Here is a 27,276-nt window from a genome sequence, read left to right as displayed (position 1 = left end):
AACTCGTTCTCTTCTCACCCTCTGCCTCTTCTCTCCACCAATATTTCTAAGATGTTCCAATTTCATTTGCAATTTTTATTCGGACTCCTTACTCTGTTCCAAGAGGGCCTGGTATTTACACAAGCACAAGCCTGCTTTCAAAGTGAACAGAAAGGAAGGGTCTGGAATGACCTGCTGACTATGCGTGGGGAGTGGCCAGGGCGCCTGGGTCCAGGCAGATCTCCAATACGAAACAAGAACATGGAGAAGCAGAGTGGGACTCAATGGGGGCTATGAGAGAAACAATACACTTGGCTGTGGCTGCTTCCTTCCTTCCTCTAGAATTGACCCAGGGAAACCACAAGCAAGCACCTGAAGAAATCTAAACCTGACCTGGTCCCTTCCACAAGTCAATGGCAAGAAGGAAAAAAAGGCAGGGACGCTTCACAATCAGGGGAGACCTCGAATCAGAACAACCAAACACAACACGCAGCCCTCTTTTGGATTCTCACTGAATAAATCAATTGTAAAAAGATATTAACAACTTATAACTAATTTTTCCAATGGACAACAGTATTGTGAATATATGAGAAAATGTTCTCAAGTCTTATAGATGTCCACTGTCAGGGAGCTGCTTTAAATACCACATATATACATATATACGTCACACATATATAATATATACACATACAAAGACAAAACAAAATGTTGATTGCTGTTAAATCTAGCAGTGCATTATTAAATCGAGGTGGGAATTTGTTATGCTACTCTTTCTAGTCATTAGGCTATTCAAACATACTATGTACATTTGCAAATACTCACAATAAAAAGTAACTGGCCCAAGCCTGGCCCCATTCATGAGTTACAGACAATGCTGCTTTGCCAAACTTCTTCACTGCTCCTTCAGAGGAAGCCAAAAGACCCATTTCATCACCACCCTTCTCCAAATTTATTGAAAATAAAAGATGGGAACAAATTTAAGGCATTAACCACTTATTTGTCCCTTACTAAGAATAGAACGGCTTGGGCGGGCCATCCATTTAAGAGAGATGTGACAACTGCAAACCCAGAATTCTTAGGTCTAATTGCCTTAACGGAACAAAAACACAGCCACCAATGTTGCTCCTCTTCAAGTACACATCATTCATGCATGTATTCACAGAACAATATTTACCAAGTGCCTCTTACGTGTCAGGTACTGGGCTTGGCAGCAAGCATGCAGTGCCAGTCAAGACAGGTCAAGGGCGCCTCCAGCCTGGACTTCGCCATAAATACGAACACATAAGTGAATGACAGAGCCCCATGGACAGTGCCATTTTCTAAGACTTACGACAGTCTTCAGTGGGAGAAGAGATTTTGGAATCACCTCAAACCACTCAAAACACAAAGAGGGATTCCTAGGCAGAATGTTTATGAATGGGAAGAAAATAATATTAGGGTCTCAATTAAATATTTATGTGGACAAACGCCAACAAGATAGCAGAAACCTATAAAAAGATGCCCTGAGGGGGCTGGGGAGACAGGTATGGAGAGAAAACGTCCTGACTCCATCCGAGGTCTACAGTGACAATGACTATTCTGTCCATTTGCACAAACACAGTCACACGCCCACTCTGGCTAGGCCCAGTAGAGGACTACCTGATGGACCCCTCAAGCAGCCCATGGACTCGGGCCAGCATTGTCCTAAGAGGCGCCATCTGCTGCAACCAAGGGCATGCTCCCCCACTTCCTTCAGCCAGGCTCATGTCCAGCTCCAGCAGGGGAGCCGGATGTGATAGCAGAGGAGTCTTCTTTCCCTCTCTGCTAGGGAAGAGAACTTATGAGCCAAGAGGCAGATGAGTAGAGCTAGTGGTAAGGGCCACCTGACAGGAGCTAAGTGTTCATATGCACATTTACTTTCTGGTCCTCTACCCAAAAGACACAATGTGGATGGAAGAAAAGATTTCTCAGTGGAGAGTCCCAGTCAGGAAACAACCCTAAGAGGGTGCATTAATTTCCTAGGGCTGTCATAACAAATGGCCACAAACTAGGCGGCTTACAACCACAAAAATGTATTCTGTCACAGTTGTGGAGGCCAGATATCCCAAATCAAGATGTCAGCAGAACCACGTTCCCTTCACAGGCTCTAAGGAGAATCTTTCCTTGCCTCTTCCAGCTTCTGCTGGTTGCAGGCACTCCCTGCCTTGTGGCTGCACCACTCCAATCTCTGCCTCCTTCTTCACATGGCCTCCTCCTGTGTGTGTGTGTCTTCTCTTCTCTCTTATACGGACACTTGTCATTGGATTGACCCAACTGGATAACCCAGGATGATCTGATATTGAGATCCTTAATTTAAATACATCTATCAAGGCCCTTTTTCCAAACAAGGTCACACCCACAAGTTCCAGGGCTTAGGATGTGGACATATCTTTGGGAAGGGGAGGGGATACAATTCAACCTACTACAGAGGACAACTGACTGCAGCGTATCAAGTCCCTATTTGGTACAGGAGACACGATGATATGGTAAGCTCATCGCTGCATCAAGCCATCCAACACTGGTGAATGTGTTTCAAAAAAAGAAAAAGCAAAAACAAACTTATTCTCTTCAGAAATCAGGAATATCTGTTTTCATTTCACCCTGTAAATCAATATAGGCAATGTTATCTTGTTCTCCAAAGTATAATCCCAGTAACCTCTCTGTGCTTTGATTTCCTTTTCTGTAAAACAGAAAAAATAACAGTATCTACCCCATAGTAGGGATTATGTGAATTAAGGCATGTACCTTGCTTAGGGGAGTACCAGGCACTTAATCAATGTTAGTTTTTATTAGTAGTAGTAGTATTATCATTAGTATTGTTATTATTATGTACCCTATGTCTCTTCAACTGTCCTTGACTATCACATCGCCTGTCCTTATACCCCCACGTGTGTCCCTATAAACCAAGGCACAACTTGATTTCTTGTTTGTTTCTTTGGAAGAGGCTAATTACAAAGCCCCTCTAGGGTACAAATCCAAAACACAATAGCTATAGCCAGCCTAGAAAAATATATTGTTTGCCACAAGACCTCAAGATAGATGACAGGTCACGTGAAAGGAGCATATGGCTTCCTTAAGTGACTTTTATGTACTTCATACCTCACCTTGTTTTGGAAAGGACTCGCTTAAACAGATGCATTCAAAACCAATACCATGAAATTAAAAGTAAATGAAAAAAAAATAAGTGGATGAGGGAAAATGAACAAAAGAAACAAGATTTGAGAGATATCTAAAAAGATCAAATAACACCAAGAGTGACATTAGTTTAAGAAAAAATTATGCTGCAGTATCCTGTACACTTGTCAGAAACGGGTCACAATCTGGCTCTGTGCTCTCGGTGCATGATATAAAGATAAAGCCTGACCAGCTACATAATTCATCATGTCCTAAAGATTAAACATGAGGTGGGAGGTAGACCAGGAAGAAGCAATTTGCTCAGAAGAACTGCAATATTCCTGGTAGTGGGAGAGAAACCTCTCTTGGGCCCTCTTAAAGAAGGCATGATACGTTATATTTAGTGGCTTTTCTAAATTATAACTATACAGTTTCAGGTGTTCTTTATTTTTACTGACACTATCTTCCTGATTCACTCCTCACAGGTAGGATCAGTTAAATTGATAATTTGAGGTTGATAAAGTGAGAGTGTTTATGTAACTATGGAAGTGGTTGAAAATGACAGAATGCTTCTTTTCTAGGACAGGTTAGGCACACAGAGAGGGTTTCATGATAAAGATAAAGAGAAGACATTTTCAAAACACAAAAACAAAAGTTTTCTTCACAGTGTGAATACTGGGGGGAGGGGGTAGTCCATTCCCAATATAAAACCATACAGTTGCAATGTCCTCTAATTTTAGAAAGCCTGGAGAAGCAAGCAAGGAATTGAGAGAAGAAAGAGGGTAAGGATCATTAAAGAAAAATACAGCAAGAAGCTTCCCATATAAACAGTCATCCAAAATGCCAATGGTGAGCTGGAACCGTAAGTCAAGTTAGTGACTATAGTCTGAGATGATGATAAAAAAATCTTCTTTCTACAATAACTTGATTTTTCTATGATCAGTTTTGCTTGGTTGGTTTTTGTAATTAATTAGCATAAGATTTTGAACACAAAGAACCATTTTACTTGCATAGGTCCATATGCACAAGTTTTTAGTAAGGATCTCTCTCTGTCTGTCTGTCTGTCTCTCTCTCTCTCTCTCACACACACACACACACACACACACACACACACGTACTTACCTTGTTCAGCCACTTTAGCCCTGGTATCGTATTTGAGTTTATCTGTTCCTCCAGCCACGGGCGCATGCGCATCCTTTCCACTGGCATGGTGCCCCTCTGCAGACAGAAACACTCAACGTTAGACATTTGTGTTACTGACTGTCATGTCTGCACTGTAAAGCTCTGTGCCCCTGCCTGACCCTCTTCTATTGTCCCCTTCCTCATAACCACACAGCTTATGTGCACGTGGGGATTGGGGCTGGGGGAGTGTGCTGAGGAACTCTGCCCTGGGGCCACCAGCCCCTACTTGAGCAGTCTACTCATTCCAGAGGAGCTGTTTCAGTGGGCAGCGCTACAAGCCAAGCCTACTCTCAGCTGAGAGGGTCCCACAGACACAGAAGACCTGGACTGGCAGAAACTCAGCTAGCCAGAGGGACCGGCCACCTCTGAGTGGCCTTGCCTACAGCAAGGTTTTACCCTCTCCCAAACAGTCTGTGTTTACAGCAGACACATTCAGGCATTCACAACAGTATTGTACAATACCTGTGGGTATTATCCTCCCAAGGACCAAGGGTGGACAGAGCAAAACAACTGTGGGAGTTATTATAATTGATTCATTCCTTTGGGGTCTCTGGGTTCTAGAAATGCTTTGAACCCCTGACAATAGCACTTCAAAGCTCTAAACGCATCAATTCACTTGGTTCCGAAGTCTTTCACCAAATAGCCATTCCCTCCTGATGTATTCCATCTACTTTCAGAGCTCACCAGGACTGTGCTCTGGCTTTGGCTTGGCTTTCACGTTAATGCATGCTCTTAGGCACTCCCTCATGGATCTTTCTTTACTGCCAACCTCCCTCTCTGACCTGATATCATCCTCCCTTTTGCTTCAACTTATTTTCCCTCTAAAAATTGTTTGACGGGCTAATCACCTTTTCTCTACCAGCCCACACAATACCTCTCTCTTCCCTCCTTTCAGATAACATTTCTACAAAGTTTTTCCCTTGCCCACCAAAATATACGTAGAGTGGAATCACTAACAAAGTACGGTCTACCACTCATCTTCACCCTACTTACAAGTAAATCTAAATTTAATACAGATTCAAAACTCAACACGATGCTGATTCAAGATTCCATTCTTTAGATCTTAGTCGACAGTGTGACATAATCTTCTTTCAAACCTTCACTGTCTCTTCTTTTCTTTTTTACTCATTTCCTCCCCCCAAAAAGTGAGCTCTGAAGATTCTGTTCTGACGAATTTGGGTTGAAATGATGCAAGTTTTAATAACTCTCTCTTCCCGTTCACAAAGGACTTCCTCTTTCCTCTCTCCTGCTCCCACCTCATGCCAGAGCATGCAAGCATCACTACATGAACGATGTGGGGCTGCATCCTTTGCCTGTAAAGCCAACACAATTCTAGAACTAAATTCTAGAACTTGCCTTTCCCTTGTACATCTCCCCCAGTTCTGATCCACTCATGGTGACAGATGCCCTCTGCTCCTTGCTCATGCCATGCCCTCTGCTCCCCTTTCCCCGGCCTTGCCCATCCTTACCCAGCCTCCAAGACCCAGCCTCCACCGTCCTCCTCCACAGGCCTTCCCAGACCACTCCTCTTGCTTCAACTCCCATAATACTCACTGACCTTACACGGCTCATTTGAAAATCAAACATGGCTTTAGGGCAGCTATCGTAAGTTGTCTTTAATTCTTATCTAATTCTTACCTTCACTAGAACTTTTTGGGCTGGTACATCCTCCCTTCCTAACCAAATGGTAAGCTCTCTGAGAGTAGGAACTCTACCTCTTATAGGTCCTTTCATAATCCTACAAAGCCCAAATGCTGCCTTCGTACCCAGGAGATGTTCACTGCAAGAGCCAGGCCTTTCTGAAGATCAGCCAAGGTGGGCGGCTATCCCGCTCACTCATCTGGTAGCCTCAGGCCACCATTCTTTGAGATTAATGAAAGGGGCTTCACGGACAGTCCAAAAGGACATGGAACGGCCACGAGGAGCCCCAAATGCAATTGCTCTTAGTGGTTCTCAAGTCGTACCACTCACTCATTCATCCAGCCATTCAAAGATCATTTATGGAGAATGATCCTCCAGGAACAGGAAAAGGTAAGACATTCCCCGCCATCTAGGAGCGCCTCAGGCAACAGGAGAGAGGAAAGAAGAGAAGTACCAGACCATACAAAGAGCCCTGTGTACAGAACAATAAGGTGTTACTGGAGCATTCTGGGAGCGTTGGGGAAAACTATCCACAGAAGATCCAACTAGATGACTGACCCCTGGGAGGGCTCTGTCCAACAGGATGATAACCACCAACCGGGCCAGATCCTCCTTCTTAAGACGATCTCAAGACACAGAGAGGGAGGCAGCGAAGTCCGGAGCACTAGAGAAAGTAGAGGAAGGAGCAGGAGTAGAAGTAGCTACAGTAGTCACGAGCTCTTCTGAGGGGACAACATGACAAGCAGAACTGCTACAAATCGCGGCTCTGTCTAAACTCAGCAATACTGGAAAACGACAGGGGTGTGTAAATGGCCCTGCTTCCGATGTGTCATCGTAACAATATCATAATCCTCCCATATTTTTTTTCACAAACAACCTAGTTGGAAAAAAATGGTCACCTGAAATATTTCAAAAAGCTTTCTCTCTTTAAAACTAAAGAACTAAGGGTGGTGAACACACAATGTGATATATATAAATGATGTATTACAGAATTGTACCCTTGAAACCTATGGTAGTTTACTAACCATCGTCACCCCAATAAATTTTAAATTAAATAAATAAATAAATAAAATTAAACCTCACGTGGAGAGATACAGTCAACCTTCATTATTTACAGATTCCATATTGGCAAATTCCTTACTCACTAAAATGTACTGATAATGCCCAAATCAATGCTCATGGTGCTTTCATAATCATTAGCAGACATGCATAACAAGGGGAAAAATTCGAGTCATCCGATCACACATTTCCAGCTGAGGTCCGACAAGACAACATTCTGCCTTCTTCTTTCAGCTCACACTGTAAACAAGTGTCCTTTTCACTGTCTATTTCATGCAGCATTCTTCTGCCTTTTCTTGGCGATTTTACTATTTAAAATGGCCCCCAAGAATGGTCTGTCTGAAGTGTGGTCTACTCTTCCCAAATGTAAAAAGGCTGTGATGTAGCTTATGGAGGAAATACATGTGCTAAACAAACTTCCCTCAGGCGTGAGTTACAGTGCTGTTGGCTGTGAGTTCAAGTAATGAATCCACCATAATTCAATGAGGAGTCTTTAAATGGAAACACACATAAAACAAGATTATTGATTAGTGAATGAAAATGCTGTGATCAGTGGCTCAGAGGAACCTAATGTCCTTATAAAAAGAGGAAAATTTGGACACAGACACACACGGAGAGAATGTCAGGTGAAGACACAGACATGGAGGGAAGACGGCCATGTGAAGACAGAATCAGAGACTGGGGTGATGCCGACCAGGCAAGGAAAGGTCCTTCCCAGAGGCTTCAGAGAGAGAATCGCCCTGCAAACACTTTGATTTTTGGACTTCTAGCCAGCAAAACTGTTGGGAGAATAAATTTCTGTTGTTTGTGGTGCTTTGTTATAGCAGCCCGGGAAACTAATGTAGAAGGTACTCTGAGTCAGGTAACAGGACCCTTACCTAGTCTACAGGTGAAGAAAGGTATCCTGAGGTAGCAAGACAGAAGAGGAGATGCTGCAAAAGCCCTGGGGCAGGAGGACCAGCTGCCAGAAGACAATCAGGAACAGGGAAGATGCCATAGACAGGCTGACCCTGCCTGTCAGGCGCCTAGAAAACCCCGCATAGAATGTTGCTCATCATCTAACACTGAAGAGAAAACTGGAGGCTTACGTGAATGAAAGATTGGATCAGTTTTATTAACAGTAAAGGTAAGAGTTGATTAAAAAATCTAGACCAGCGCTTCCCCAGCTTTAATATGCAGACAAATCGCAATTCAGTAAACCTGCATAAGCCCTGTGATTAACAAGCTCCTAGGTCCTTGGGCCACACTAAGAAGCAAGGCTATAGATTAACGTGCATTTTTACAAGTCACCTGGCTCTGTGACTTCCTGCAAAGTCAGGTCGTTCTGGCAGACAGACTTTATTAGTGAGTGTCAGTGTGTCAAGTTCGGTTGCAGTTATCTACCTGGTGGCCCAGCCCTTATTTACATACTACGCCTTTCTAACAAGGATGCCGCTCAACCAAATCTCAAAGTTCATCATTTAACTAGCCAAAATACTATGGAAATCACACATGTAGTTTTGTGGGTTTTGTTTTCCTAGATCTTTAATCAGGACTGGCATTAATTATAAGCAGGTTTTTAGGAAAAGCAAATATAGCAAGTATCAGAGAAAGGAAACTCTGGTATAAGGGGCTTCACTTATTTCAGGTTCTTTTTTTTAAATAGCTAGCACATTCCTGCTGGCACACAATGAAACGCTAACCCTTTTACATGATGGCACTTCCTCTTGTTTTGCTTGATTTTTTAGCCTGGTCCCACCTCCCACACTGAACAGGTAATGAATTACCAGGGGTCTTGCCACATGACACAGAAAAGAAAGGGTGCAGTTTGACATAGCTTTCTTCTGACTATCAAAAGTTGCATATGCATCCCTTCTGTGAAAGAAAGCAAAGGTGGAATTCTACATTGAGCCTCGCAGCAGAAACGCATCATTTGGTTTGGCCCTAAAAAGAAATTCTATTTCCAGAGATTAAAAAGCTGGGATGATGGTCACAAAGGGTCAGAGGACTGAGTACTGAGAGTACTGAGAAAAGACACTTACTCAACATGTGTTTTCTAGCTTCCATCAATGAAAATCAAACTGATAGATGGGTCTTCCTTCGGTAAGGCAATTTCCCACAGGCACCCACACCCCTGCCCACATGAAACTTGAAGAAGGCATGGAACTGGGCAGAAAAGACACAGAGGTGCTATTTTTGCGTAGAGAATGAAAATGCACCCAAAATATACCTGTGGTCCAGTCCTGACTTTGCCATTCTCACTGTGGTCCTTGTGCTAGTCACCCAATCTTTCTAGTCCATACTTTGATCATCTATTTAGAAAAATGAGAGTTTCCAAAAAGATAATTTCTGAGGTTATCTAGGAATCCTTTTGTAACATGAAGGCTCATTATCTGATTTATCTTTCTGGTGTGCTTCTAATCTTGCACACTCTGTCGTTTTGAAAAGTGAAATGCTAAAATTTTATGGTTCTATAAACCTAAAATATGAAGCACCTACCCTCGGGTCTTACAAAAGGCACATTCTAAAGTCAGGTACCGTCACACCTTTGAGATGTAGGGTTCGGATCATCTTCGAAACCATGGCATCAGGCTACAAATGAATTCAGTACATGACAGGTATTTAGAATATTACTGGAGCCAAGGCTGCTGTGTAAAGGCACACATGTTGTTCACTGTGATTCACAGGATGTGAACCACGTCCCCCATGGAGTGACAAATGCTACGGTCCTGATTAGTGCCATTAATCGTGATCTTGAATTTTCACCTAAATAACTGAGGCTTGGATCTCGGAATAGTAATAGCAATGGTACTGACTGGGCACTTGCTATGTATCAGGCATTAAAACCAGGGTTTTCTACGAGTTTCCCATTTAACTCTTACAACCCTAGAACTTCATTGACCCATATTACAGATGAGGGGACAGTTGGGCAAGTGCTCAAAGGCAACGTGCTAGTAAGTAGGGGAACCCAGGCTCTCATTCAGGCCTGTCTGAAATGCCCTGGGCTCAGAAACCCTAACCTGTGCTTTCATCTTATTTGAGAAAGCTCTCAGTTCTGATGGCCTTTTTAACTGTTCTACTTACAGGGCCTTTCCCAGCTCCTCTCTTTTCTGCATACCACTGACATATTAATCTTCCTAAAATGCCATTTAAATCATGTTCATGTTCTGTTCTAGAGACTTCTAAATGACCTTGCTGGATTTAAGGTAATAAAATCCTTGGCTTGGCGGGTGGGATGGGTTGGGAGTGGGGGTGGGGGTGGGGTGCTTCTGGTAAAACCCAGGAGCCTTACAGTGACTCTTCAACAGAAACAACGGAAGACAGAAGACAACGGAAAGATGTCTCTAAAGTACTGAAAGAAAACAACTGTTGTTTAAAAAATTTATATACAGCAAATACTTCCTTCAAGAATGAGGGGGGAAATACAGGCATCAGAGAAAAACTTAAGAGAATTTTCCACCAGGGGCCCCATAGCTCATCAGCTCCCAGTTACGGGGCCACAGGAGATAGGTCAAAACCGGGCAAGAGTGACGGCAAAAGTATGGGAACTAGGATGCTAGGCACAGGGCTAAAGTTGAGTCTGTGTCGCAAATGCTGACCGCAGCAGTGCTTGGCCCCATCTCTTCTGCAATTGCATCATTTGTTTTAAATATGCCCATGAAGGGTCTTGTCACCCAATAGCCCTCCCTACTTATCCAGGTGCCCGGCCCTTTACCAGCCTACAGAAATGTTACCTTCCCAGCAAAAGCTAGCTCAAATCTATTTTCATCCATTAAAACTTCTCTCACAGGGCCGGCTGAGTGGCGCGTTGGTTAAGAGCTGGCTTAGGATGCCAGCTCTGAGCAGCAGGGCCCCAGTTCGGATCCCACATGGGGGCCAGTGACACTGCCCTCTACAGCTAAGATGGTGAACAACACCTTGACCTAGAGCTGGGCTGCCGTGAGTCGCCGGCGACGGCGTAGGCTGCAGCCCCTGCTGCAGTGGGCTGCCGTGCTACCGTGAGTGGCTGGCAGCCGGTGTGTGCTGCCAAGAGCCGCCATGAGCAGCCGTCCAGAGGCCGGTGACCAATCTGCCTCACCCGGGAAGAGCGCAATGATAATACTAACATGGGCCAGTGAAGCGACGTCCTCCACAACTAGAATGAAGAACTAAAGGACAGCAACTTGTCTGTTCCCCTTCCCCGATTCCCCAATGCTGATCCCCTCCCCCAATTCCCCAATTAAAAAATCTTTAAAAAAAACTTCTCTCACAGCTCTAACCACTGGACCCTCTTCTCCCATGGCATGTACTGTCTGAAATATCCAGTCATCCAATGTATCAACAAATAGTTATTAAACACATATTATTACCAACAGCTGTGCTAGTGCTATGGAGGATATGAAGATGTGTACATGATCATTACTGTCAAGGAATTAATAAGTTACCTGGGAATATGAGACATAAATCATGTAAAATTACTATAACTAATAGTAATAAAAGACTGTAACAGAGATCAGAAGGCAGTATATGATTAATTGCTGAATAAGTGAACTAAAGAATACATAAATCATTATTAGATGGGTGTGTAAGGGGAAGCTTTATGATAAAGGATTAGCGTATAGGAAGGGGAGGAACTGCCTAAGCAGAGAGAAGGTAGCAAAGAAGTCAGGGAAGATGAAGGTTGGTATCGATGACCAAAGCAGGACTGAGGAAGGTGCTTGCAAAGCAACTGACTTACACACCAACATGGGGGGCTTCCTAAGAGTCAGCTAGCGTGTGAGAGGCATGCACTGGATAGTCTATGTAAGTCATCTCAAACCCCCATAACAGCCCTGATCAGTTAAGTAGTATCATCCCCATTTCAGAGATGAGGAAAAGTATAGCTTGAAAATATAACTAAAAATCAGTGAACAAAAGTGTCCCAGCACCCAGATGAGGAACCAAGATTTGAACCCAGGTCTCTCTGTCTCAAATGCCCAGCTAGAGACTGTGCTTGTTGACAGAGGCTACTGAAAACTTCTGAATAGCCATTTTTCACTACCATGAACCAAGCAGCACTCTACAACTGGGGTAAATGGAGTCAAGGAGATAATCTAGAAGCCACTGCTCTAGTCTCAGATGGTGGCTATGGGAATGCACAGAAAGAAAAAAAAAATAGCGGGTAACACACTTGCAGGAATATAATAGCAATGTCTAGTACTAATTTTGGGGGGACATACAGTAATCCTTCCCAACATGCAAGTTCCTCTTACATGACTTTCTACACTCTTCACACTTACATTTGTGTACTCTTTTAGCAAAGATAAGAATTTCAGCTCAAAATCAGGTGAACTGAGAAGAATCTGGAGTTGAAAATTGAAAGTCATCCTCCTCATCGTCATTATTACCCCCATTATATTCATTCAAGTGCTTCAGACATTAGGCCCAGGGCTTTTGATGCATTATTTCATGTAATCTTCAAACTAGCTACATGAGGTAGAGTATCTTATCTCCATCTCACAGGAGAGGAAATGAAGCTACTTATCAAGCTGCAGAGCTATTCAGTGGCAAAGCCAGGATTCAAATCCAGATCTGCCTGACTGCGAAGAATGTGCCAAAACCTCCAGACCTGTGTTTCTCAAACCTCAGGTTGCAACCCATCAAAAGGTCATGAAATAGATGTACTGAATTAAGATCAGCATTACTGAATTAGGACCAGCACTTTGATTTTAATGAATAAGAATATGGGAGAGGGGCCGGACGAGTGGCTCAGTTGGTTAGGAGTTGGCTTACGAGCGTGAGCTCTGAGCAGCAGAGCCGCCGATTCGATTCCCACATGGGCAGTGACGCTGCGCCCAAGCTGAGCTGTCGCTGAGCTGCCAACAGGTGGCAGGATGGCTCAGCTGTTGTAACAACAAGATTACCTGTTTGATGGTGGGCTACACCCACCTGCAAAAAAGACTGAACTTGGCACCTTGAGCTGAGCTGCCGCCCGGATGGCTCAGTGGCTAGAGCGTGTGCTCTTAACAACAAGGATGCTGGTTTGACTCCCACATGGGATGGTGGCTACGCCCACCCGCAACTAAGACTGAACACAGCACCTTGAGGCCACAAGCTGCTGGAGGGAAGCCAGATGGTGACTGGAACCCTCCACAACGAAGACTGAAGAACAACAACTTGGCTGGTCCCTTTCCCCAATTCCCCAACACTGCTCCCCTCCCCCAATAAAATCTTAAAAAAATAAAATAAAGAATACAAGAGCACTATTATGACAGTCCCCCAAATAAGAGTAAGCACTGTTTTATTAAACTTTTGTTTCAATTTTATTATATTATTAAATTTTATTATTTTATTATTATACTGCCACTGTAGTCAAAAGAGTATTAAAAGCATTGCACTAGGCTGAACTGCTTCCCAGGTGTGTGAACAGATGTGAATGAGCATGTGGGTGGCAGATGGAAGGAGAAGTAATGATGGAAAGTAAAAAGCAGAATCGAAAGGTCTAGGAAGACAAGAAGAAGCATGCATATAGAGCTGTACTGAGGACAGATGTGAAATGTATGAGAGAAGATTAATAGCATTTCAGAGCTAAGATAATATGACTATGTATGTTAAGGCGGGGCTTTGAGATGTACTCATTTGGCTCTACTTACTACTTCCCTGTCTACAGTATTCAGATCACTCTACATACTCTAGTGGGACCCTGGAGGATAAAGTCAGTACCTACCAGTCATGAAGCCAGAAAGATATTTAACACTCGGATGGAGTGCGAGACACGGAATAAAGCATGTTTCTCGGTGTAAGTATTATCTGCACCAATGCAAAACCAATTTTAAAAAGTTTTATTGAACTTCAGGGGCGTTAGCAAGCAGTGGAAATCAATGGTATGACATCCAATTGTTTTACTGACGTGATCATTATTTCATGCATTGATGGTTTCATTTTACTAAACTTTAAAGAAATGCATGCCATAAATTCATTCAAGAATTTTAGTCTCTAGCCTGGTTTTTCTCAAGGCTTTAAATAATTCAACCATGAATTCTCCTACTGTGTGGATTTTCCAGGAACCCAACCTTGCATGATGTGGCAGGATTGCTGTAAACGGCTACCCTGAATATATCATAACCTGTAGTTATACTTCTCTATTCACCTATACCAGCATCCCAAAACCACCTGTGCAATGTTAGTACCTTGGGAGTTAAAAAAAGAAGAAGAAAAAGATTCCTGGCCCCATTGTAGACCCAGGAAATAAGCATCTCCAGGGCTTAAAAGCCAGGAATTCTTGATTATCCCAGGGTAATTCTGACATGCAGCTAAGTATTGGCATCACTGCCACTTAGTGCCTATTAGCCCAATGGCCTGCCTTCCAGATCCCACATGTCTAACGAACACCTCCTACGAAATCATGGGAACACGGGAAGGCCAGCGGTGAACAGAGTTCATCATGAATGGACATGAATGCGTATAAGGTTAAAATTCTAAAGTGCTTTAAATACCACAGACTCCCATACTGAGAATCATCCAAATGATAGTTTTGCATATTCACCATTCTACCCACAATTTTCTTACTAGGCATGTTTTCTATATCCTTTTAAAGATATTACCATAGCTACTTTACCAAAATTACCCTGTCCCTGACCACAGACTACTCTGGTACCTGAAACAGTGCGGTTTGGCCTCAGATAGGAACCTGTGCTGCATCACAATCCTAAACCGACACTCACATATGGCCTCCATATGTGTGCTCGAAAGACTCCAAAATATCACTGGCTTTCAGTACTGCAGGTGACCTCACGGGCATTCCGGGAAACAGTTCTCAATGCAGCCTAAAGAGAACAGGAGTTCTCCATCCAGAAAGTAAGCCTTGAAGATACAGGAAACATGGGACATCCATGCAGATGTTGGCTTTTCCGAGCGAGGGCCCGAACCCTACAGTCCATCCTGCCCAGTAAGCTTTACTTCCCTGCTCCCTCTCCCTGGAATGTCCACTCTCTGGACCCATTCTCTTTCCCAGCACAGCTGTCCTACCTCCTCCTCACCACGGATGGGTCTCACCGTCTCACTCTTCTTGTTTGCCCATGTGCAATAATTCATGACTGGGCTGAATAATACCCAGTCCTAATCCTAATGTCAGGAGAGATTTATGGTTTTTCACCTCCCCTGAGCTTTCAGTCTCGGCAGACCTTTTCTGCGTCCCCCTCATCAGCTCCTGTTCTTGGTCCCCACAGGCACACTTTCAGATCTTTCCATCCATCCTCACGCTCCCTGCTTCGCTTCCTGCTTCACTTCCACATTCGTCAGTCCCTGCAAATGATCCCGCCTCCAACTTCAGAGAGAAAAACAGAGGCCACCACGTTCTTCTTTCTGAATTCCTTCCTGACTCCCTTCCCTGCTTCAAACTTTTCTGGACTTCTGTGACCTCGTTTTTTCCTTCTTCAGACCAGGTGGGTGGTAATGCTACTCTCTGCAACAGGGCGTGTGAAAGACTTAAGAGAAACTCTGAGATTGCTTTCAAGATGATTAAATTTGAGGTATCTTTGGGATATCCCAAAAAAGTGTTGAGTGGCAATGTGATAGGTGAGGCTCAGGAAAAAGGTTTAGCCTAGAAATAGCCAAGCACCGCTTTACATATTGTTCAAATGCCACATCTTCCACAAAGCCTATCCTGGCCAAGCAAAACTGCCCCTGAATTCATGAAACACACTGTCTCTCACATGTATCCTATCATGTCTTCCTTTCATTCTTATGTGCTTTACTCCACTGAGACAAAAACTGCTTTCCAGTTGGAAACACGTTCACACTCCTACACATGTTAACTATGTAGGCTTGTACTTTGCACCCAGCAAACACCCAATAAACACAGACCAGCTGCATCCAGCAATACTAGACATGTTCTATATGCTCCCGCCCCACATGTCCAATGAGGTAGCCACTAGCCACATGTGACCACTGAACACCTGAAATGTGGCTAGTGTGACTGAGGAATCATTTGTCTCCAAAGATGCACACCAAGCTTCAAGGCTGGTTCTAGTCTTTCAAATCACAGTGAGTGGTCAGGTGTCTGGTAAAAACAAAATATCTGCATAGGACACCCCTGGGGGCGTCCCTGAAGAGGCAGTTTACCCACCTGACATTGAAATGGTTCTATTTTAAGAAAAGCCTGGTTTTTACAAGCCTGACTTACACTCTGCAAGCTTAGTCTCCCTTTGGAAGATAACCTGTTGGTAAGTGGGGAGCTTCTGTGTATCGAATCCTCATCCCGGTCTAGACACGCAAGCCCTTGAAAACACCACCGGCTGGCAGGTACACAGCACACAGTATCCTTCGTTACACCATAATGATATTAACAATGGTAGCTAATGAGTATTAAGTGCTTAGCAGTGTTTGGCAAACTCATTATGACTATTATTAGTTCACTTGATTCACAATAACCCTGAAAGTTAGGTGCTACTAAAATTCCCATTATAGATAAAGAAGCGAGGCACATAAGCTAAAGTAACTTGCCCAAGGGTACAGAGTTACTGAATGGTACAGCTCAGCTTGAAACAGGAGTCTTAGGCCCTTACTTAGCCTTTGGATTTGAAGCCAAACTGGGGTCCACATAAAGAAGTATCGAGGGCCCCATGCCTCCCAGTCTGACACAGCATCTGCACTGGGAACCTGTGCTAAAGGGGACCCCAGCCAGGGCCAAGGGAATTTCCAGACACAAATTTATGGTCAAGGATGTTCAATGGAGCACTACTTATAATAGCAAAAAAATCTAAATTGATCCAAATACTAGACAGTAGGAAGTATAAAACGTGGTAAGATTCAAATAATAGAAGATTGTGACTACAGAAGAATATTTCATTTGTTACGGGAAAATGCGCAGAATATGTAAGTTAATATAGAATTAATATATATATATATATAATTATATAGTTTATGTATGTATTTTATAAATTCTATATAACATAAGTTAGTATAGCTCAGAATATAATACAAGTTAACGTGAAAAAAAGCAGGGAGTAGAGGTTCTTTTTTAATCATCAGTACAATAAACTTCCAGGACACACGGGGCTGTGGGTGGCTTCCCCACGGCTGTTAAGTCCCAGCGCTGACACAGTGCTCTCTTAGACAGCGCTGATGACAGTCAGAGCTCAGGCAACACGAGCACTCCAGCCCACTCTCACAGAAGGCCAGCACTGCCTAGCACGGGTCTGACAACCCACACCAAGACACAGTTATTTGACCTGGAACTGGACAACTGTGTGGAATGGGCTCCGTATTAGGTGAAGAAGTTTCCTCAACAGTTAAATGGGCTACAACACTTTACAGCATGGGGTGTCTTCAGGGGTACAGTCCCCATGGGGAATCGTAAAGTTCTATGACATCACAATGAGTGCTATTGTGGGTGCACTCCAAGTCCTGAGGTTTCTAAGAGTCCCGATGTTAGCAGAGTGCCCTAACGTTACATTAGAAAGTAAGACTATGGCAGGAGAGAACATTCTTCTCAAAACAACTGAGAAAGCTTCCTTCTACCCTTCTCTCCTTAGTCTCTCCCTCCCTTAATGAATAATTTAGTCCAAAAGCCCATTAGGTGAAACTGAGCAAAGCAAATATACTGGATTGAATAGTGCCCCCTCCCCCCAATTCATGTCCACTCGAAACTTGTGAATGTGACCTTATTTGGAAATAGGTCAGATGTAATTGAGTATAAATGAGCTCATACTGGATAAGGGTGAGCCCTAAATCCAATAGGACTGGTGTCCTTACAAGAAGTGGGAAATTTGAACACAGACACACACAGAGAAGAAAAGGCCATATAAAGGCAGAGACAGAGACTGGAGCAATGCACTTACAAGCCAAGGAGTGCCAGCTACCATGAGAATGGAGGAGAGAGGCACGGGGCAGATTCTGCCTTGGAGTCCCCTGAGGGAACCAATTGTGCCAACACCTTGAATTCTGACCTCTGTACTTTTTTATGGCAGCCCTACCAAACAATATAGTCGTCATTAGAGAAGGGGGACAGCAACATTTCAGTGTAGGGTACTAGCCTAAAAAGGGTGTCCATTTGGATGGGAGGAAGCAGCAGCTCCTGGTGTGTGGAGTGCTGAACCCACGTGGGGTCACGAGGATAGACGCAAGTGGGAAGCCAGCACAAAATGGGATATCAGGGCCCAAACTAAGTGAATGGAATGGGCTTCTGTACGGAAGGGCAGCAGTCCCATCCAGAATGTAGGAGCCCAAGGAGTGAGGCGAGGAAGGCACCCTTGTTATGGTGGGGTGGCCGTGGGGACATGAGATTAGATACATACAGGCGAATAAATGAATTAATACAGTAAAGGTAATGGGAACCAGTCCCTCTCATAAAGGGAGGGAGGGACTAAGGGAAGAAAGGTAGAAGGAAGCTTTCTCAGTTCCCTCCTTCTCTATTGGAAAAGGAAGTTCAAATACAGAAAGAAAATTGAATAACCAACACAAGGTATTGGGTTAAAATAGGATTGAATTCATGGTTTTTCATATACTCGATAAGTAAAGAAATATAGATGTAAAAAACTATGTGTATGTGTAAGTATATGTGTAAAACTTACATGTATTCCCTAACGCTGTCCATTCAGAGTGGCAGGAACAGCATATGCCAATGGTGATGAGCACATGCAGTGCCCAAATTTAATTTCTAAATACCATTCTCCACTAAAAGGAATCAGGGCTTCTTAGAAAAATGGCTGATTTCAGGGCTAGGGCAGAGAAAGCAAAAGATAAGCCTGAATAATTTTGAGGCGCCAGAAGGTAAAGAAGTGCTCAAAGAATGCTGGGAACACAGCAGCCAACTTGAAGGGGCTCCCACTGGCCAAGTCGGAGACAATTTGAGCATCCAAATAATGATAAAAATGTGTTATAGTCCACTGGCAAAATCAAGATCTATGAATAAGTAAATAAGGAGAAGAGAAAGCTTTTCCATAAAGTAGAACGCCAGCTAATAAACTGTGGAAAGAGGATGGACATTGGCCAGCTATCAAAGTAGTAATTATTCAGTGAAGAAACATCAATGGATGCTAAAGGTTGATGAGAAATTTACATAGTCTTAAAGTGCCTCCCACAAAATATCTATTACCAAGGAAAAAGAGTAACTTTACAATGGAGAAGCCTGACAGACAACCTCCTTCATCAAACGATCGAAAGAACATCACCAATAAAGGAACAAGTCAAAGTCAAACACCCCGAGAGGATGCAACAGGGCATCATGTCTGTGATATTCTTGCAGAAAATAAATAGCCTGAATCTAATCATGAGGAAACCACCAACAAACCCAAACTGATGGACACTCTATAAATAGACAACTGGCTTGTAAGTGTCAAAAATGTCAAGTTCATGGAAGTTAAGGAAGGATTAAAGAGGAATGACGCCTGAGCCCAAATCGGGTTCTTTTGCTACAAGAGACATTATTGGGACAACCGGCACATCTAAATGGGGCCTGTGGCCTAGATGGTACTAATGTTAATTGCCTGATTCTAACAGCGGCATTGTGGTCATGATGGAGTGTATCCTTGTTTGCAGGAAAGACACACATATTCACGAGTCATGGGACGTCATTTTGGCAAGTTACTTTCCAAAGGTTCAGAAAAAATAAATTCTTTGTACTATTTTTGCAACTTAGTTAGTGTAAGTCTGGAATTAGTTGCAAAGAAAAAGACTAGGCGAGAAAGACAATAGCAAATTATATTAGTGATTTACGGTCCAGAAGGAGGAAGTGACAGTATTTCTGCAAATACAACAAACTCTAGAAAATTCTCTCTTGTGGTACTTAAACTGTGGGCAGTTTTTTCTTATGAAGGCATTGCGACAATGTGAAGTACACGCATCAATCAGTTTATTCCTCCATCCATAAGGGGCAGCGCAATCAAGCAACAATTATCTGAACAAGGAGCCTCGAAGCTTCATTTCCTGGGGAAGATGAGGAATGATGGTCCATAATTCATTTAAACTGTGTAGAAAACTAAAAGTGAGATGACCAAAAAGCTTGCCTGGATGTTTTACAGAAGGCTCTCAGAATTAAGCATCAAAGATGACCTCCTGTCAGACTTCTGTACTAATATTTAATTGAAGTTACTTGAATTTTAAAACACGAAGTTGGTTTCCAAGTGAGTTGTCTCACCCCAGAGGTTAAGTTAGCAGCAAAGGAAACAGGTCAGGAGCACCATGGCTGGGCTGCTGCTGACGGTATTTTTTAGATATTCCGCCTTCAGAGGTCCCATACCACTGTATTCTCTGCAGAGCATTTCAGGCCAGCTCCGCGTTGTCACCAGAGCTCCCAAAGCTGGCATTCCCAGTGTAGTTTCATTTTCTTTCATGACAATATTCCACAAAGGCTGACACAGCCTTTCAAGAGCTTGGCTCCAAGAAGGCCCACCATGAGTAAGGGTTTTGGTTCTTGTTTCTCATTTACAACTTTTCCTCAACTTGTATAATTCCGAGCCTGAATCACCTTCAGTTCTACTTGCTCAAACTTGGCTGAAGAGATCGTAACTACTCTGGCCTCAGAGTTAACATACAGAGCACATATTTACTATTCTCCCAGAGAGAAACTATCACACTGCAAGAATAGAAAGTGAAACCAGTGGGTCAGGAACAATTCCTTCCTTCAACACAGTGGTACCAAACAGCCACTGACTGCTCTTCCCACTTCCAACCCCTATCCGTTATCTGCCCTGCAGACAGAGTACCGTATTTGCCGGCGTATAAGACGACTCGGCGTATAAGACGACCCCCTAACATTTCCACTCAAAATACAGAGTTTGTTATATGGTCGGCTGTGTGCGATTTTGCGAGTGTGGTAAAATCGCATNTCACAGAGCTGTGCCCTCCACAACTAGATTGAAACAACTACTTGACTTGGAGCTGATGGGTCCTCGAAAAACACACTGTTCCCCAATAAAAGTTTAAAAAAAAATCTGCTGTGTTAATACGTGACTTCAGGGCACCTTGCCATTTTCTTGGTTCTCCACCTTGGGTTTCTCCTCCATATGAAAAGATAACTGTATCTATCTCTCCTCACTTGAGTATTGCAAACCTGTTCACTTCACTCTTTATAAACCAAATCCAAACAAACCAAAGAGAGTACAAAAAATGTTTTTGTATCTATGCATCACTTCCTCTTAGAAACGTATGAAAGCACCTCAACGCCAGGCCTGGTTATTATCAAAGCACAAGCCGGCTCTTTCTCAATGCCCATCGCGTCTATGAATGACAAACGCAAACCCCCTTTTATCACCTCTTAAACATGGCCTTGCACGGCTCTGCCACACTCAGCTGCAAATAGTCATCATCATTTTCTAAAATGTATGGGGGAAAATGTTCCAAATCCTCAATAATCTTCCCCCAAAAAAGCTTGCACTACCTTTAGAAGGAAGTCCTTCCTTCCTAGTAAACACAGGAACACATGTCCTGAAGAAAGTATCTGTGGCCACCAGGAGCTTACTCTAACACTCCCCCTTGATCTAGCTGCCCCCGCCACACCAGAGACCTCTCCATGCACCAAGGGTGTAAGGAATTTTCAACCCTTCATGTCTTTGCTCTTGTTGTTCTTTCCACCAAAGATGCCCCGCTTGCCCATTTGCCACCAACTGACACTCCCTCCTCCTCAGGGGCTTTAGGACATCGGTGATGAAGCACTCCACGCCTCCGGTCAAAGACACAGCTCTTTCCATTTCCCTCCCCTGGGCCTTTTGCTTTCTGTGCTTCTGTTAAGCACCTATTTCATTCTTTCTCTTACTACAGATAATTATTTACCTGCCTGTTTCTCTAGCTAAATGGTAAACTCTTTGACAACATGAAATTTTCAACTTTGCATCTCCACAACACACAGCAGTTCAAAATGTCTGCTAAGGGCCGGCCGANGGGCAGATTTCCAAGCATATGGGGAGTCAGGCTCACGCTGCATGTTCAAACCTTCTCTCCATATGGAAAATGGGAAAAGCAGCAGCCCGATGTTTCCCTTAATCAGCATGTCCTCTGCGCACTGCCTTTGCAGCACAGGAGTACAGCAAACTCTGAAAGGCATAGCTTTTCCTTTTGAGAGTTAAGTGGAGAGTTCATTTAAGACTGTCCCGCTTTCCAAGAATAGGTTGGTATCCCTTGAGCCATCCAAGTCAGCAGTTTGAAAGCCCAGAAAAGACATCTTAGTTCTCAAGTACACTGAGAAAGTACAGAAAAAGTTAAGTAAGACGGTGCATGTGAGAAAAGTGTGGACAAAAAGTGGACAAATGACACACATACACTAGCTTGGGGAGGGCAGCGTGGCAGGAAATGGGCAGGGCCTGAGTTTATCTGAGTTGTTTACATCACCCAAGTCGCTGCATCCCTTTCACTTCCTTTCCACCCTCCACAGACCCACAATGGCTGTGTTTGGTCCCACTGGGCCCACAGAAAAAACAAGGGGACATGGGGAAAGAGGAGAAGGGAATGCTTTCAGTACTTAAAGTTTGCAAAGTCAAATGACAGGGATTTTTAGAAAAGCCAGCATACTGCAAACTCCTGTTTGTATAAAAGGACAAAATTGTTTGCTGCCACCTGGAAGATTATGTTGAAAACCAACGCCTTCCCAAAAGAAAGTTGCCTGAAAAGAATTTGCTCTGAAAAAAAGGCTGACCTTCAAAGGTACTGCCTGTCTTTTCCCTTGGATGAGAATAAATGATTCTTTCCCTCACATCACAGACACAGGCTGTGCCTGAAGTCTCTTTCATGCTGCCACATGTCCTCTGGGGATTTCTTTGAGTTGTTCCCTCTGCAAGGAACCTCTCAATAAAGGTTATCTATTAATGTTGTTGTTGTTGTTGTTATTGTTATTATTATTATTATGCCACATTATTATTATTATTATTATTATTATTATTATTATGCCATCCAAGGCAACTTTTTATGTTCAAAGCCGGCTGAAATCCAACACACAAACTATAAACTTATGCTCTACAGTTTTCATGAGTTTGATTCTATCCCTGTGATAAACGATCCTGATTACCAATGAATTCCAATGAGAAAAGAGAGCCAAAATTGCTACCTACTCTTAAGTACAAGATTACCTCTGAAGCAAAAACCCCTCTCTCCTCTGCACACTGCAGAATTGTCTTCAAATATTTTTAGAAGATACTTACCACTGCTAAACAAATTCCAGATAGTACCTGGAAATTGAATTTGGCGTCTACTGTATTTTCAATATGCCCCACCCCCATCCCTTCTCCCCCACCAACCCTTTCCAGGACCACACTGATTCCCTTCCCTCTCCTTGTTGCAGCAGAAAGTGCTGGAGAGAGCTCAGGTTTGGTGTCAAGCACACATGGATTCAAACCTCTCCACTCACAACCTGTATATTCTCCAAATTTTAGTTTCCTCACCTATAAACAGAGATCTTAATAGCAACTTGGCAGAACTACCACGAGAAAGACATCGAAAAGGACACTTTATATTAGGAGGGAAAGTAAGGGATGATTGCTTTGGTCTCCCCTAAGACGTCCACAAAGAAATTTCAAATAGTAGAGCCAGTACTCTACCTAATAGCAAAGTGGACAAAGCAGATTCTCTCATAAGGAGCAGGAGGGTACCCAGAGTCCATCTTCTGAGTAACAGCTTAGTCTCCACAGTGCACAGTGCTGGCCAGATTAATCTTTCCAAACATCTTATCACCTTATTCATAATCCTTCAGTGGCTCCTCAATGCCCGCTGAATAAACGCCAGGCTCCTAGCCACCATAATTCAGCCCTGTCCCAACTTCCTGACTTCTTATCCAACTGATTCTTTCCACCTTCTAATGCAAACAAAGCTCACATCTTCATGTACTTGCAAACAGGCAAGTACCTAGGTACAAAGTCCTTGTGAGCAGAAATCCCATCTTATTCATCTTTGAGCTCCCAAAATATCAAGCACAGTACCTTGCCCATAATAATATGTAGTAATTATTTATTCATAAGAAAGTGGCTGAATGCCTCCTAAAGAACCCACTGGGGGTGGGGGGTGGGGGCTGGGGTGGAGGGAAAGGCAGAGGATATGAACTATAAGTAGTGATGGATAAAACTTATTATGAACAAGTGATACACAAGCTGTGGGAAAATGACTGCAAAAAGCATGCAATTTAAAAAAGAATAATTCTATTATTTTCAAGACATTTTCCAGGTGAATTGAGCTAAGTATGTTAACAAACTTTTGAATTATACTTACTCAACATTTCATTCAAAAATCTTACTGAGTCAAGTACTGCGAAAACCACTATGTGCCAAACGAACAGTATGAAAAACTCGGGGTGGGGAGGAAGAAGGAGGGGACAGGGGATACAAAGATGAGGAGGCGATCTCTGTCCTCAAAGGGTTTACAGTGCAGTGATGGAAGCAGGCACACAAACAACCACTCTTAAAATAAGGGGCCGTGTCTTAAAGGTGATACTAGAGAAACAAACTGAAGATAAAACTTTTGATGATATGCCTCATGATATAAACCACCCCATGAAAACTGAATANGACCTCTTACATTATCTCCTTTAATCCTCACAATAAACCTATGAGGTGGGTACTAGTATTTTTCTTATTCTAAGAAGAGGAAGCTGTGGCTTAGCCTGTGCCAAAGCTGGTTTTGTCCTGGAGCTCCACTATCATAAGAACAAGTGCCCAAACATAGGCTTTCACCTTGAGGGGACAGTATTCACCTACATGTACTCTTTGGGTCCTCATGTGTGAACGCTAGAAAACTGGTGTTTCCCTAGCTTTACATGGACATCGCATTAATTCTAACAGTTGCTTCCTTATGTCAGGAACATTCCAGGAACACGAGGGTCAAGTCAAAGTCCCCCAGGCCTACAGATCAGAAATGTTGTGGCATTTCCCAACATTTACTGTTCGTTTGGGTCTTTATTCTGGGGAAGGGGCAATGAAGAACACAAATCCCCCCTAAATAAGGATGATACTAGGACAGTAAGTGAGCTGTCTGGGGCTTTTCCTAAAAGAGGAAGTCTTTTGATCCTGTATGACCTCAGTGCTGCACTAATAAAAACACTTTTTTTTAGTGTTCTATGTCACCAGATCCAGCAGCAAGATAAGTATGAATTTAAAACATGAAGCCCCTAAGCAAAACTTTATAAAACCTTCACAACTCTATTCAACATCCCCCCTGGGGTGATGTGGGTGACCACATGAGGCCCCCAACAAGCATCTTGACCAGCAGGCATAGGTTCCCCGGACAAAGAACACCTCAGCATGAGGAAGGAAGTTGGGTCATAAAGATAAAAGGTTTAACCCTGTCTCCTGCCTTTCTTAGCCTGCGGCCAGCAGAACAGGGGGCAGGGGAGAGATGAAAAGAGGCCTGGGTCTCCAAAGCGATCGCTGCTTCTTTCTTAAAGAACACTTCCTGAATTATACAGTTTCATAAAACATGTGGAGATGAAAGGTTTTGACTCAGGAAAATCATTCTGCGCCTATTTTATCTGATGCATCAAGAATGAGAGTTAAAAAGAGATCATATCCATTCCCAAGGACTCACAGAAGGAAGGAAGAGTGTCATCACAGCAGTCTTGTAATTTTCTCAGACCCACTGGAAGTAACAGAGCAGAAAAGGTAACAGTGTGGGCTGTGGAGCCTGGCTGAGACGCCTGGTTCCAAATCCCAGCTCCATCACTTATTAGTAGTATGACTTTGGGCAGGTTACTGACCCTATCTGTTCCCACGGGGCTTTGCAGGAACTAGATGAGGAAACATGTAAAACATCTAGAATAGTGCTTTACATCTTATAGATACTTTGGGTTGGAGTATAAATAAGTACAATATTCCAGACAGCAGCTGGTGATAGTATCAAAAAATTTAAATGACATGTTTTGAGCCAGCCATATCGCTTCTAGGAAATGTTTCCCAAGCAATTTAATCATGTGTGATACATGTTTTCTTTAAAAAAAAAGTCTACAATGATCATTAAATCTGTTGCAGATGCAAATATAATATTCTGTCTTGTAAAAAAAAATGATGAGGGCCGGCCGAATGGNTCACTTCCTCAGAAAGCCTCCTTAGTCTCCCCAGGCCAGGCCAGACCCCCAAAATCTGTCTGCCCCACTGGACGCTAATCTCCACAGGGGCCAATTTTGTCTGTTCACTGCTCTGTTCCAAGGGCCTAGAGCATGGCAAAGGCCGATGCTTAATAAATAAACTAAGAACTTGCTATGTGTGCTGGGCATGTATGATAGTCAAAAGGGGAACAGAGGGGGACTTGCAGCCTGGTAACAGAAGGCTGGTACACAAGCAATTACAATGAGGAAAATGATTTGTCATAAGAAAGAAAAGATATATAAATGCTACGGGGAATTCCGTCTATGAAAGGAGTGGTGTATACATTTTAAAAATTATATCTCATAAACAATGCTTTATATTATTTTAGGTTTTCAAGATATAATCTGGATCTTATTTACTTCAAAACCATATATATGAGAATTCACTACAAACATATTAATGCGTACCAGTACGGTGTTGCCCATTACCAAGATTTCACAGATGCTCATTGTGGTGACCATATCAAAATGGACCACTTTTGAGTGTGGCTGGGCCTTATTAATAATTACACCTTGCCTCTAAGTGGACGTAAAGAGGGACTGTCCCTGGAAAAAAACAGGATGTGAGGGTCCTCTGGTTATAGGAGACAGCTGCTCCGGGAACCAGGTGGGCATCTTTTATTGAAAATCCTTAGTCAGATGTGTTTCAGAATTCAGAAGGTTTTGGATTTCTCTTAGAGAGTTTAGTATGGTGCATATACCATATAGAACAAAACACTCCCAGTAAGATCTAGAGCAGAACCCCTTAATCCAATACAGGCATATTTCTGCATAAAACGTGAACATCCACACTGATTGGAATTAGTAACATCTATGAATAGCTTTATGCCAATTCAGGGAAGCCTACACTGCCACATGCGTCATGACAAAAACTTTCAGTTTTCAGAGCTATTTAGATTGCAAATGAGGATTTTGGATCTGTAATTGATTTCAAGTTATTTCTCTCCTTGGAAAATATTATTGTTCCCATGTCAGACAAGAAAATCGGTATCTTCTTCCTTAAATCATACTTACGTTATAAATTAATCTGGCACGCGCTATGCTTAAATTAGTAACAGCACATTTTTAGTCCTGAAATGGAAAAGTTTAATGCAAACTGCATTTGCATATTAGAAAGTAGGGAAATACTTCTGCTGAATCTTTTTATAAAATTTGAAATCCTAAGTAGCTGTTTAAAAATTATTATTGACTGGTCCGGCCGAGTGGCGCGTTGGTTAAGAGCTGGCTGGGGACGCCAGAGGGCCCCGGTTCGGATCCCACATATGAGGGCCAGTGACACTGCCCTC

The 27,276-nt window shown here is 43.0% G+C and overlaps 1 protein-coding gene across 4 annotated transcripts in view; it reads right to left on the bottom strand.

The window, feature by feature from the left end:
* Positions 1-27,276, bottom strand: part of IRF2 (interferon regulatory factor 2) — an 87,049-nt gene that overhangs the window by 35,431 nt on the left and 24,342 nt on the right. For all 4 annotated transcript variants that reach the window (XM_019666958.1, XM_019666954.1, XM_019666955.1 and 1 more), the window contains one exon: positions 4,234-4,329. In XM_019666958.1, coding sequence (XP_019522503.1) covers positions 4,234-4,320 — 87 coding nt within the window. In that variant the 5' untranslated portion in view covers positions 4,321-4,329. The remainder of the gene's footprint in view (positions 1-4,233; positions 4,330-27,276) is intronic.

This window comes from Hipposideros armiger, unplaced genomic scaffold (assembly GCF_001890085.2).
Source record: "Hipposideros armiger isolate ML-2016 unplaced genomic scaffold, ASM189008v1 scaffold_481, whole genome shotgun sequence".
NCBI lineage: Eukaryota > Metazoa > Chordata > Mammalia > Chiroptera > Hipposideridae > Hipposideros > Hipposideros armiger.
This window is presented reverse-complemented; position numbering and strand designations above follow the sequence as displayed.